This window comes from Trichosurus vulpecula, chromosome 7, assembly GCF_011100635.1.
Source record: "Trichosurus vulpecula isolate mTriVul1 chromosome 7, mTriVul1.pri, whole genome shotgun sequence".
Lineage (NCBI taxonomy): Eukaryota > Metazoa > Chordata > Mammalia > Diprotodontia > Phalangeridae > Trichosurus > Trichosurus vulpecula.
This window is the reverse complement of record NC_050579.1, coordinates 136,735,101-136,748,887: the sequence shown is the minus strand read 5'-3', so window position 1 is coordinate 136,748,887 and position 13,787 is coordinate 136,735,101. Positions and strand designations below refer to the sequence as shown.

The 13,787-nt window shown below is 39.2% G+C and overlaps 1 protein-coding gene across 4 annotated transcripts in view; it reads left to right on the top strand.

The window, feature by feature from the left end:
• Positions 1-13,787, top strand: part of TRMT11 (tRNA methyltransferase 11 homolog) — a 71,606-nt gene that overhangs the window by 37,669 nt on the left and 20,150 nt on the right. For all 4 annotated transcript variants that reach the window (XM_036767330.1, XM_036767329.1, XM_036767331.1 and 1 more), the window contains one exon: positions 92-223. In XM_036767330.1, coding sequence (XP_036623225.1) covers positions 92-223 — 132 coding nt within the window. The remainder of the gene's footprint in view (positions 1-91; positions 224-13,787) is intronic.

The following is a 13,787-nucleotide window of genomic DNA, read 5'->3' as shown; positions in this document are numbered from 1 at the left end:
GTTGCTCGTTGCTTTTCTTTATTTAACTTCATCTTTAAAAAAATCTTCACAGAATTTCACTAAGTTTATCATTTTGTTATTTTTTGTTTAGCCCAGAAAGCCACATCCCTGTTTCTTTCAACTATCATCTGAGTGATATGTTTGTAGACCTTCTAAATTTTGCTGCAGAAACTCTTGTACTTGGTGGAAGACTAGTCTATTGGCTGCCAGTGTATACACCAGAGTATGTATCCTTTGGAGAACCTTGTTTTTTTATTCTATTTCTAGTATATCTACGTTCTTAGATTATTTTGTATTTTTGATTTTTTTTTCTTAATTTTAGTTGTGTCTGGAATAAGAGTCTTGGTATTTCAAGTGGAGTGAAAGTCTTTAGTTTCTATACACAGCACAATCTTGTTTATTTGGCCCTTGTCTCTCTAGCTCTTTGGTTTATTTAGACTTGATAAATATTTGTTGAATGAATGCTTTGTTATACAAAGCTTAGCAGCATGCGACTCACTGTAGCTTCTCTCTTAATTTTAGGCTCTTCAGACATTTTTATTTTTGGGTCCTGCCTGTCTAATCATTTGCATACATCATTGCTCTGAATATACGCTATATCCCCAAATGAGGTCTTTTTGAAAAGAAAAAAAAATTGAAAAATAATTACACAGACCAGGGCAGGGATACACAGAGCTGATGAGATTACCAAGTCATACAGTATAGGGAGCAAAGAGAAGAGAGTCTGGAGCCTTAAGAGATGCCCCTAGAATTACCCTATTAATTACTTATTAAGACAGAGCTTGTTATTTTTTCTAAAAACGGGAAGGATTCTGGAGCATAAAACAAAGTATTGTGGCAGCGTAGAGGTATGACGTAAGGAAATAGAGATTGCCAGACAAGTGCGAGCAGTTAGACTGAACGTTGTTGTTGGGGGAGAAGCTACAACAGATGGGTTGCTCTCATTGCCCGCTCTTCCTGAAACCCATAGCCAGTAGTACTCTTAGCATTGTTTTCTTGGTAGTCCTGATTAGCGTGTAGTATTCTATCATGCTCAGAATACTTTAAGCTAAAAGTTACGTCTGTTTGTTTCTTTATACTTTCCTTCTGACACATGTCAATACTATTTTAATTTCAGCACTAGGCTTCTTTATTTTGTATTAGCTTCTTAAAAATACTAATGACATGGACATAGTATTTACTGTGTAAGTTTCATTTTCTGGCTTTTTTTTTTTTTGGAGGGGGGAAGGCAGGGCAATTGGGGTTAAGTGACTTGCCCAAAGTCACACACCTAGTAAGTGTGTCAGGTGTCTGAGGCTGGATTTGAACTCAGGTCCTCCTGACTCCAGGGCTGGTGCTCTACTCACTGCACCACCTAGCTGCCCCTAAGTTTCATTTTCTTTTATAAATCCTCAGCATCCATTGTTTTTGTTTTATTTGTTTTGACTTATTTTTGTTATTCAGCTTATTTTTTAATATTACTTAAAAAACTACAGTTTTAAGAGATGTGTGTTGTTGTCCATAGTAAAGTATTTAGATAAAAGTTATAGGAATTTATAGAACACTAATTAAATTTCTTTTTGCTCCACCTAATGAAATGGGTCTGGAAAGGTACAGAGTTAGGGAACCCAAGGAGGAAGGGGCTTTCATATAAGAAAAAACAAAAAAAGTAAGATTCAGTCTGAAAAACTGAAGGATAAAAGGGCAGAAGGTGAAAATTTCAGAATATTAGAACTTGGGATTTGAAAGAGTATTTTTTATTATTATTTAATATTTTTAATTTTCAGCATTGATTTCCACAAGATTTTGAATTACGAATTTTCTACCCATTTCTACCCTCCCCCCGACTACAAGATGGCATATATTCTGATTGCCTCATTCCCCACTCCCCGCCATCCCCTTTTCCATTACTTTCTTGTAGGGCAAGATAGATTTCTATGTCCCATTGCCTGTATGTCTTATTTTCCAGTTGCATGCAAAAACAACTTATTTTTTTTTGAACATCTGCTTTTAAGACTTTGTGTTCCAAATTCTCTCCCCTCTTCCTTCCTTCCCCACCCACCCTCCCTAAGAAGGCAAGCAATTTAACATAGGCCACACTTGTATCATTATGCAAAACCCTTCCACAATACTCAAGTTGTGAAAGACTAACTATATTTTGCTCCCTCCTATCCTGTCCCCCTTTGTTCAGTTTTATCCCTTGACCCTGTCCCTTTTCAAAAGTGTTTGCTATTGATTACCTCCTCCCCCATCTGCCCTGCCTTCTATCGTCCCCCCTTTTTTATCCCCTTCCTCCTTCTTTCCTGTGGGGTAAGATACCCATTTGAGTGTGTATGTTATTCCCTCCTCAAGTCAAATCTGATGAGAGCAAGATTCACTCATTCCCCCTCACCTGCCCCCTGTTCCCTTCCAATGAACTGCTTTTTCTTGCCACTTTTATGTGAGATAATTTACCCCATTCTTCTCTCCTTTTCTCCCTCTCTTAATATATTCCTCTCTCATCCCTTAATTTTATTTTTCTTTAGATATCATCCCTTCATATTCAACTCACCCTGTGCCCTCTGTCTATATATATATATGTGTGTGTGTGTGTGTGTGTGTGTGTGTGTGTGTGTGTGTATACATATACACACATATATATGTATGTATATATACACACACACACACACATATATGTATGTATACATATATATACACACATATGTATATATGTATGTATGCATATTCCCTTCAACTACCCTAACACTGAGGTCTCATGAATTATACACATCATCTTTCCATGTAGGAATGTAAAGAAGACAGTTAAACTTTAGTAAGTTTCTTATGATTCCTCTTTCTTGTTTACCTTTTCATGCTTCCCTTGATTCTTGTGTTTGAAAGTCAGATTTTCTATTCAGCTCTGGTCTTTTCACTGAGAAAGCTTGAAAGTCCTCTATTTTATTGAAAATCCGTATTTTGCCTTGGAGCATGATACTCAGTTTTGCTGGGTGGGTGATTCTTGGTTTTAATCCTAACTCCTTTGACCTCTGGAATATCATATTCCAATCCCTTCAATCCCTTAACGTGGAAGCTGCTAGATTTTGTGTTATTCTGATTGTGTTTCCACAGTGCTGAAATTGTTTCTTTCTGGCCGCTTGCAGTATCTTCTCCTTGATCTGGGAGCTCTGGATTTTGGTGACAATGTTCCTAGGAGTTTTCTTTTTGGGATCTTTTTCAGGAGATGATCGGTGGATTCTTTCGATTTCTATTTTACCCTCTGGCTCTAGAATATCAGGGCAGTTCTCCTTGATAATTTCTGGAAAGATGATATGTAGGTTCTTTTTTTGATCATGGCTTTCAGGTAGTCCAGTAATTTTTAAATTATCTCTCCTGGATCTCTTTTCCAGGTCAGTGATTTTTCCAATGAGATATTTCACATCATCTTCCATTTTTTCATTCCTTTGGTTCTGTTTTATAATATCTTGATTTCTCATAAAGTCACTAGCTTCCACTTGCTCCAATCTAATTTTTAAGGTAGTATTTTTTCAGTGATCTTTTGGCCCTCCTTTTCCATTTGGCTAATTCTGCCTTTCAAGGCATTCTTCTCCTCATTGGCTTTTTGGAGCTCTTTTGCCATTTGAGTTAGTCTATTTTTTAAGGTGTTGTTTTCTTCAGTATTTTTTTGAATCTCCTTTAGCAAGTCATTGACTTGTTTTTCATGGTTTTCTCACATCACTCTCATTTCTCTTCCCAATTTTTCCTCTACTTCTCTTACTTGCTTTTCCAAATCCTTTTTGAGCTCTTCCATGGCCTGAGACAAATTCGTATTTTTCTTGGAGGCTTTTGATATAAACTCTTTGACTTTGTTGACTTCTTCTGGCTGTATGTTTTGGTCTTCTTTGTCACCTAAGAAAGATTCCAAAGTCGGAGTCTGAATCTGAGACTGTTTTTGCTGCCTGTTCATGTTCCCAGCCAACTACTTGACCCTTGAGCTTTTTGTCGGGGTATGACTGCTTGTAGAGAGCACTTTGTCCCAAGTTTGAGGGGCTGCACTGCTATTTTTAGAGCTACTTCTACACAGCAAGCTTTGTCACGCCGGTGTTCCTCCTCCCCCAAGAACTTCCAACCAGGATTGCAGCCCAGATCCAGGCAGGGCAAAGCAGGCTTTGCACTCTTACTCTAATCAGCCGCTTAATTCCTCCCACCAGGTGGGCCTGGGGCTGGAAGCAACTGCAGCTGTAGCTCTGGAAGCAACCTCAGAGCTGGACCACCTCCCCCACCCCTGGGGCAGTGGCCTACCACGAACTCCTTTCACTCTGTTCCAGCAGCTTTTCCCACTACCCTTCTCTGTTGTCTTTGGCATTTGTAGGTTGAGAAGTCTGGTACTGCCACAGCTCATTGATTCAGGGCTCTACGCCTGTTCTTCCTGGCTCCCAATCTGGTTGGTCCTGCCGTGGCCCACGCTGGGCTCTGCTCCACCCTACTCCCAGCTCCATGTGATAGACCCTTCCCAGCAACCATCCAGGCTGTCCTGTGCTGGAGCCCTGCTTCCCTTTGGTATTTCTTGGGTTCTGCAGTTCCGGAATTTGTTCAGAGCCATTTTTTATAGGAGTTTGGAGGGACATGGCGGGGAGCTTAAGCAAGTCCTTGCTTTCCAGCCGCCATCTTGGCTCTGCCTGAAAGAGTATTTTTAACAAATTAAGTAATCAGGAAGCATTTATAAGGCTCCAGCTGTATGATAGGTACTGTGCTAAGTGTTGGGGATACAAAGACAAAAGTGAAGATCTGCCCTCTCTGGGCTCACAGTCTAATGGGGAAACAACATGTACATGTATAGACATATAAAATACATATACAAGATACCATATAGGAGGAGGCACTAGCAATTAGGGGTCTAGGAATGGCCTTCAGCAAAAGGTGGCACTTGAGCTGAGTTTTGAAGGAAATCAGGAGGGGCAATAGTGTATAAGAAGACTGGAAAGTTAGGAAAGGGCCAGGTTGTAAAGAGCTTTAAATGCCAAACAGGAGTTGTATTTGATCCTTCAGGTAACAAGGAGCCATCAGAGTAGGGGAGTGACATGGTCAGACTTGCACTTTGGAAAAATCACTTTGGTAGCTGTATGTTGGATGGATTGGAGTGGGGAGACACTTGGACGTGTAGGGCAATATGGAGGCTCTTGTTTTGTTCAGTCCAAAAGTGATGAGGGCCTGAGCTGGCTTAATGGTAGTGGTCTGAGTGGAGAGTAGAAGATGTGTATGAGAAATGTGGAGATAGGAGTGACAAGATTAGGTAACTGATTGTATCTGTGGAGTCAATGAGAGTGAAGAATCAAGGATGACACTGAGGCTGCAAACCTGAGGTACTAGAAAGATGGTGGTGCCTCAGCAGTGATAGGAGAACTCTAAGAGGGTAAGTTTTGGGGGAAAGGTAATGAGTACTCTTTTGAGTATGTTGAGTTTGAGATTCCTCTCAGACATCCAGTTCAAAATGTCCAGTGGGCTGTCGATGATGTGGCACTGGAGCTCAAGAGAAAGATGAGGGTTCAGTGTATGGATCTTGGAATCCTCAGAATAGAGTTCATCACCATCAGAGCTGTTGAGATCCCTAATTCAGAGGATGTTGGGAGCAAAGAGAAGAGGGCCCAGGACAGAGCATCTAGGAGGAGAGGATAGTTAACAGTGTCAGATGTGGCAGATAGGTAAAAAGAATGAGGGTTGAGAAAAGGACACTAGATTTGACAGTCAAAAAGTCATCAATAATTTTAGAGACAAAAGTTTCAGCTGAGTGCTGAAGTCAGATGCCAGACTGAAGAGGGTTTAGAAGAGAGTGAGAGTAGAGGAAGTGGAGAAGCAATGCAGGTGACTTTTCCCAAGACTTTAGTTGAGAAAGGGAAAATGACTAACAGAGACAGTAGAGACTAAGGAATATTTATAGGCATCAGGGAAAGAATTAATATATAGAGGGAGATTAAAGATTAGAGAGAGACAGGATAGTGATGGGGGAAATCTACTGAAGAAGATAGGAGGGGATGAGATCAAGGGTACCTGTAGGCCTGGTCTTGGAGAGAAGAGGAGCTACTCTTTCTCAGAGACTGGATTAAAGGAAGAGATAGACGGACAAATAAAAGGATAACGCTGCTTCTCAGAGTGGGTGACAGATAGAACTCTTTAGCCTAAGAAATATTCTAGGCTGAAATTATAAAAATTTTGAAAGGGGGTTGATAAATTTCTGTATGATAGAACCATAATAAGTTAAAGGATGCTAGGGATGTTTGGATTACTGTGCATTCTTTGGAGGTGACATCACAGAAGGCAACCCACATCCTTAGTACCTCCATCAGCGAAAACATCAAGGTGGATAGATGATTTTTATATCACTCTCAGTACTTTAGCTAAAAGAAAAACTCATCCTACTACATAGTGTATAGTGTGATTTTAGTTTATCAGGGGAACCCAGAAATTTCCAAATTATAGTTTTTTTTTTATTGTAAGAGTCATACTTGGATTCACATTTTACATCTGTATGTATTTCCTCAGGAGGAAAATGGATATTGTACTTTATTTCTCAGGGATTTGTTTTTTGGGGAAACCACTAATTAGTAGTACAATAAATTCTTATCTGTTTGAAACTATTAGAGAGGGAATTATTCTGGATGCCTTTGTTTCTTTAAGTAGCTGAGAGAAATTTTGTAGGATGAACTATAATGTATAACCCTCAAAATATGGCATACAAAATTGAGCTTTTTCTTGTGGCTCCAAGTAAACCTTGTTATTGTACTGTGCTGTAACTCACTATAGATGCATCCATAAATGATATGGGATGGACCTGAATGACCTAATATGTCACTATACTGTTTATACAATATATTCATACCTCTAGCTGCTGAATTCTATGCCACTTAGTATTCCTTTTCTATAGCTTTAGGGACTGATAAGGTATAAGAAAACATTTGCTCTGGTACTCCCTTCCCCTCTCCCTAGATACACATAAAGTAGAGAGTTTTTTGACCTTCAAAGCTATAGTTTTGAGGTGTTTCACTGATGCCATTTGCAAACTACAGAGCTGCAGTAGCTTCTATGTCTAGAAGGCTTCCTTCTCCAGGTTCACAGTGTCTGGTACTCATTGCCTCTGTCACTACTTGTAATCACTACCACTGACTGCACTACTTATCTAGGCTATTCTCTCGTTACTTCTCGTAATTTTTCTTGTCTTTGTTCCTGGATCTCATCTTTACTGCTTTTAGAATCTGCTATTTTCTGATGGTGTTGCTGATTTTCATTGCTTTCTTCCATCTTCTCTAGCTTTACTTCTCCCTTCTTCCCTTTCTCACTTTACTTCTTCCTTACTCCCTTTCTTCTCTGTCATGTTCCTTCTCACCCTTGTGCTTTTCCCCCCTTCTTTTGTGGCTTCCCTCAATTTTTAATGAGCCATTTTGAGGACTTTTATAAACCGATGAAGAATGAAATGAGTAGAACTAGGAGAATGTTTTATACAATAGCAACAACATGGTAAAAACAAATATTTTTGAAAGCTGTAAGAATTTTGGTCAATACAATTACCATTCATGATTCCAGAGGACCAGTGATAGAACATACTATCTCTTATGGAGAAGTAACTGATTGAAGGGCATAATTATATATTTACATCCATTGAGAGACCTTGTTTTGCTTAATGATGCGTATTTGTTACAAGAAATATTTTTCTTTTTTTCCCTCCTAATGGGGTGAGGGATGAGAGGGAGAGAAAATAGATGTCAGTTAATTTAAAAAAAGAGAGGGGGGTGTGATGTTACAGATGTGAAATGCTGCATGGACTTTCAGATAAAGTCATTGTGTTATTAGTTTTACTTTGCTACAAGAGATCTCTCATGAAGTGGGAGTAATCTGTAAATATTTATAATATAAAAATAAAATGCATCAATTCAAAAGTAATTTCACATGGAAAGCCTGGACTTGCATAGATATGTTTGTGGCTATTCAACTCCATGCACATTTAAGTGCTTATGATGTACAGAAGCTGTGTTAGGTTCAGCAGATCCAAAAGCAACAACAAAACAAATTTCCTCCTCATCAAGGAGCGTACATCCTACTGCTAGAGATCCAGAGACACTTAGTGCCTCTTCGCTACTGCTCGTGTTCACTACTTCCTACTTTTTGGGTTGCTTTCATTCCAGAGACCCTTGGGAAGGTCTCTGGGTACCCAGTGAAGGCTAATTAAAACACTGACTCTTGGGCCCTTTTCACTTTACTTTGTTTCAGAGTTCTAATTTCTTACTCTACCAAAGCCTGCTTGTCAGTCACTTTACAAAGTACCAATCAGGCTGAATTCTTTAGATGGTATTCTCAGAATCTTGGTCATTGTCTTGAGTGCATTAAAGCTTTTTGAAAAAAAAAAAAAAGCTAAAACTGAAATGGGAGTTTTATTTGTGAAAACCCTCATTATGTACTTTGTCATTAGCATCGGTTCAGTCGTACTCAGATGGATCTGTCATCTTGCCGGTGTGGGTATTCCCTCCAACAATCCAAACTGCCATACATCTGTGCCTTTTTATCCTGCTCAACTTTTGTCTGTGTTCTGCCATGATTTTCGTACCTAGGGTTCTCCCAGGGTTCTACGGGCTTTTCTTGCTTTTATAAATAATCATAATTTGTAGAAAAATAATATGTATGTTAATGATTAGAGGTAATAAAGTGTTTGTATAAGTAATGAGAATCATCTTTCATCATCAACCTCAAGCACCAAAGAAGTTTATTTTTTCAAACTGAACTAGAAATAATTGTTATTTTAGAATGCTTATCATTCTTTTCCTGTCAACTTGTGCACTTACATTTATATGGTGTTATAATATTTCCAAAGTGCTTTTCCCACAACAATCCTTTGTGAGGTAGGTATGCAAGTATTATCTGTTTTGCAGATATGGAAACTTAGTGTCTGAAAAGATAACTCATTACCCTGTGGTCATACAGCTAGTAAGTGTGTAGCAGAGGGAGGGGGAGGGAATCAAAGTCAGCTCTTCTCACCCCATGTCCGTTGCCCTTTTTGCTCTGCCACATATTATGCCTCTCATAATCAAGATCATAAACGAGGTTTTAGAGAACAGTGGCATGGAGTCTGCCTTTGTTGGAATCATATGAAGCCCATTACGTATTAGAAGCAACATACATTGAGATTAATGAATTTTTTAGAGTGGGTTAGGTTATTGAAAGTTATTTTTGCTCAGCTTCTGATGTGATAGCTAATGAGACCACAGACTTCCTTGTCCAGACTGATCTTATTTTTCTGAGTATGTATCTGGGTAGCTAATAGGCAACACAAAGAGACTCAAGATCAAAATCATTTCTTGGGGTCTGCTGATGTCTGAAATGACAGGTGGGTTTGTGTATATACCATCTGTCAGAGAAAGAGCTTATTGGCACATATGTATGTGGAAGGGTTTTCCTTCTGGCTTAGGCAAACTGAGTTTTAAAAGGGAATTAGATGTCTTTTTTCTATAGTTTTTATCCATATAGTCTTTTTCTATAGGGATAAATTTTAGCAGTAAATACATGACCCTACATTTCCTTGGTTTATTTTTCAGCATTTAATTATGCTTGAAGTTCTGTCTGGTAAAGCAGTAGTTTGGAATCCTTATGCTAGTTTTTTTCACCTTTGCAAAAGTGAAACTAGAGGCTGTCTTAATTGCTTATAGTATTTCCAAGACAGTAAAGGATGTATTTTGGATATTTTTTGTCTACAGGCTTCTTAGTTTAATAATTTTTGACAAGGTGTCCCTTTCTAAATATGTGTAACTTCTCTCTTCATTGTCTTCTTTTCCCCCCTTCTTTATATGTTTTCTGGTTGATTTCACTGGCTCTTTTAGCTTTACTTATTACCTGTCTGCAGATATTGTCCAAATCCTGTATCTCCACTTCCATTCTCTTCCTAGAGCTTCAGTCTCGCATGACCCACTCTTGAGGAAGTCATGCTGAACCTTTGTGATCACAGTTTCCTTTTTGATGTGTCCACTAACCATTTTTTTAAAAAAAGTTTTGCCAAAAAGTAAGGTCAAGCTCAGTGGCCTCTAGCCTGCAGAATCCATGTTGTTTTCTTATTTGAAAAACAGGGACAAATGCCTTTCTCTGATCCCACAATGCTTCTTCCATTCTAAGATCTTTCAAAGATACAGACAAGATCTCAGTTCAGGTGATCTGCCAGATGGGCCTTGAAAGAAGAGGTAGATTTCAGTCATCTCTCCGATGAAAGACTTAAAGGTGGACAGGGACAGTATGAGAATGGAGAACAGACAGTAGTCTATTTTGGCTAAAACACGGAATGCATGAATTCAGCAATTCAAGTCAACAAGCATTTATTAAGCTCCTACTATGTGAAAAACCCGGAGCTAAATACTGTGGATATGAAGGCAAAAACAAACCCACTCATCCAATAGGTATATAAGTAAGTGTATCTCTGTGTATGTGTTGGTATGTATCTATGTACAGAAAATGTATATATCTACTATATCTATACACACACACACACACACACACACATATATACCTGTGTACACAAAAGTGTATCTATACAACAACAAATTGTTTTCCTGGTGTAGATTACTTAATATTGTGTCAGTTTATGTGTCTTCCTATACTTCTCATATTCTCATAGATTCTTACAGTGGAGTAATATTTGATTACATTTGTATTTTGCATTTCTTTTAACTGTTCCTGTATTGATGGGCATCTACTTTGCTTCTCTTTCTTTGCTACTACAAAAAATAGTGCTCCAAAAATTTAGAAACTTAGATCTTATTGTACTCTGTTTTATTGCGATTTTAACAATCATGAGCAATCACACACATCTCAAGAAATGAAGGAGAGGGAAGAAGATGAACATGAAACTGTGAACTTCTACAACATAGGTTTGTTTGCTTGTTTATTTTGTTTCTTTTTTTCTATTTCTTTTTTTCATATCTTTTATTATTTAATATTTTTAGTTTTCAACGTTGATTTCCATGAGATTTTGAGGTACAAATTTTCTCCCCATTTCTACCTTCGCCCCCACCCCAAGATGGCATGTATTTTGATTGCCCCTTTCCCCAGGCAGCCCTCCCTTCTGTCACCCCAGTCCCCCCCATCCTCTTTCCCCTTTTTTGTAGGGCAAGAAAGATTTCTATACCTCATTGCCTGTATATCTTATTTCCCAGTTTCATATAAAAACAACTTTTTTTGAGCATTTGTTTTTAGAACTTTGAGTTCCAAATTCTTTCCCTTCTTCCCTCCCCACCCACCCTCCTTGAGAAGGCAAGCAATTCAACATAGGTCACACATGTATCATTATGCAAAACACTTCCATGACAGTCATGTTGTGAAAGACTACCTGTATTTCCCTGCATCCTATTCCTGTCCCTCTTTATTCAGTTTTCTCCCTTGACCCTGTCCCATTTCAAAAGTGTTTACTTTTGATTACCACCTCCCCCAATCTGCCCTCCTTTCTATCATCCCCCCTCTCTTATCCTCTTTGCCCCTACTTTCCTTTGGGGTAAGATAACAAATTGACAGTGTATGTTATTCCCTCCTAAAGTCAAATCCATTGAGAGCAAGATTCACTCATTCCCTTTTACCTGCCCCCTCTTCCCTTTCAATAGAGCTGTTTTTTCTTGCCACTTTTATGTGAGCCAGTTTACCCCATTCTATCTCTCCCTTTCTCCTTCTCCCAATATATTCATTTCTCACCCCTTAATTTTGTTTTTTTTTTAAGATATCATCCCTTCATATTCAACCCACCCTGTGCCCTCTGTCTATATATGTGTATATTCCCTTCAACTACCCTAATACTGAGTAAGGTTTCGTGAGTTACAAATATCATCTTTCTGTGTAGGAATGTAAAGAAGACAATTAAACTTTAGTAAGTCCCTTAGATTTCTCTTTATTGTTTACCTTTTCATGCTTCTCTTGATTCTTGTGTTTGAAAGTCAAATTTTTTCTATTCAGCTCTGGTCTTTTCACTGAGAAAGCTTGGAAGTCCTCTATTTTATTAAAAGTCCATATTTTGCCTTGGAGCATGATACTCAGTTTTGCTGGGTAGGTGATTCTTGGTTTTAATCCTAGCTCCTTTAACCTCTGGAATATCATATTCCAAGCCCTTCTATCCCTTAATGTAGAAGCTGCTAGATTTTGTGTTATCCTGATTGTGTTTCCACAATACTGAAATTGTTTCTTTCTGGCTGCTTGTAATATTTTCTCCTTGGTCTGGGATCTCTGGAATTTGGTGACAATATTCCTAGGAGTTTTCTTTTTGGGATCTTTTTGAGGAGGTGATCAGTGGATTCTTTCAATTTCTATTTTACCCTCTGGCCCTAGAATATCAAGGTAATTTTCCTTGATAATTTCTTGAAAGATGATATGTAGGCTCTTTTTTTGATCATGGCTTTCAGGTAGTCCAATAATTTTTAAATTATCTCTCCTGGATCTCTTTTCCAGGTTAGTGGTTTTTCCAGTGAGATATTTCACATTGTCTTCCATTTTCTCATTCTTTTGGTTCTGTTTTATAATTTCTTGATTTCTCATAAAGTCACTAGCTTCCACTTGCTCCATTCTAATTTTTAAGGTAATATTTTTTTTCAGTGGTCTTTTGGACCTCCTTTTCCATTTGGCTAATTCTGCCTTTCAAGGCATTCTTCTCCTCATTGGCTTTTTGGAGCTCTTTTGCCATTTGAGTTAGTCTATTTTTTAAGGTGTTATTTTCTTCAGTATTTTTTTGGATCTCCTTTAGCAAGTCATTGACTTGTTTTTCATGATTTTCTTGTATCACTCTCATTTCTCTTCCCAGTTTTTCCTCTACTTCTCTTACTTGCTTTTCCATATCCTTTTTGAGCTCTTCCATGGCCTGAGACCAATTCCTATTTTTCTTGGAGACTTTTGATGTAGGCTCTTTGACTTTGTTGACTTCTGGCTTTATGTTTTGATCTCCTTTGTCACCAAAAAAAGATTCTATAGTCTGAGTCCTTTTATGCTGCCTGTTGCTCATGTTCCCAGCCAGCTACTTGACTCTTGTGCTTTTGGTCAGGTTATGCCTGCTTTCAGAGTGGAGAATGCTTTGTCCCAAGCTTCAGGGGCCTTGTACTGCTGTTTTCAGAGCTACTTCTAAGCCACCACAAGCTCTGCCACACCATTGCTCCTCCTCCCCCAAGAACTGCCAACCAGGATTGCAACTCAGATCCAAGCAGGGCAAAGCAAGAGAACCCTGCCTCAGGGCCACCAAAGCACTCCCTGCACTCCCGCTCTGATCCACCACTTAATTACTCCCACCGGTGGGCCAGGGACTCTGGAAGCAGCCACAGCTAGAGCTCTGGAAGTAGCTGCCAGAGCTTCCTGCCCTTGTTGCTGCACCACTTCCACCGCCCCCGGGGCTAGGGCTGGACCATGCACTTCTCACCCAGATCCAGCAGTTTTCCCACTGATCTGCTAAATGGTCTTTGACGTTTATGGGTTGAGAAGTCTGGTGAACTGCTACAGCTCAGTGATTCCTGGCCCTAAGGCCTGCTTGCCACATCTCCTCCGCCCTGGTCTGTCCTGGCTCGTCCCATGCTGGGTTGCGCTCTGCTCGCAGCATGGTGCGATAGACCCTTCCCAGTGACTATGCATGCTGTCCTGGGCTGGAGACCTGCTTTCTTCTGTTATTTCATGGGTTTCGCAGCTCTAGAATTTGTTCCGAGCCATTTTTCACAGGTGTTTGGAGGGATTTGAGGGAGAGCCTAAGCGAGTGCCTGTTTTCCAGCCTCCATCTTGGCTCTGCCTCCCTTTTGCTTTCTTTTTAAAAGTATATGTTTAACCAGGTAATAAAAAATTGT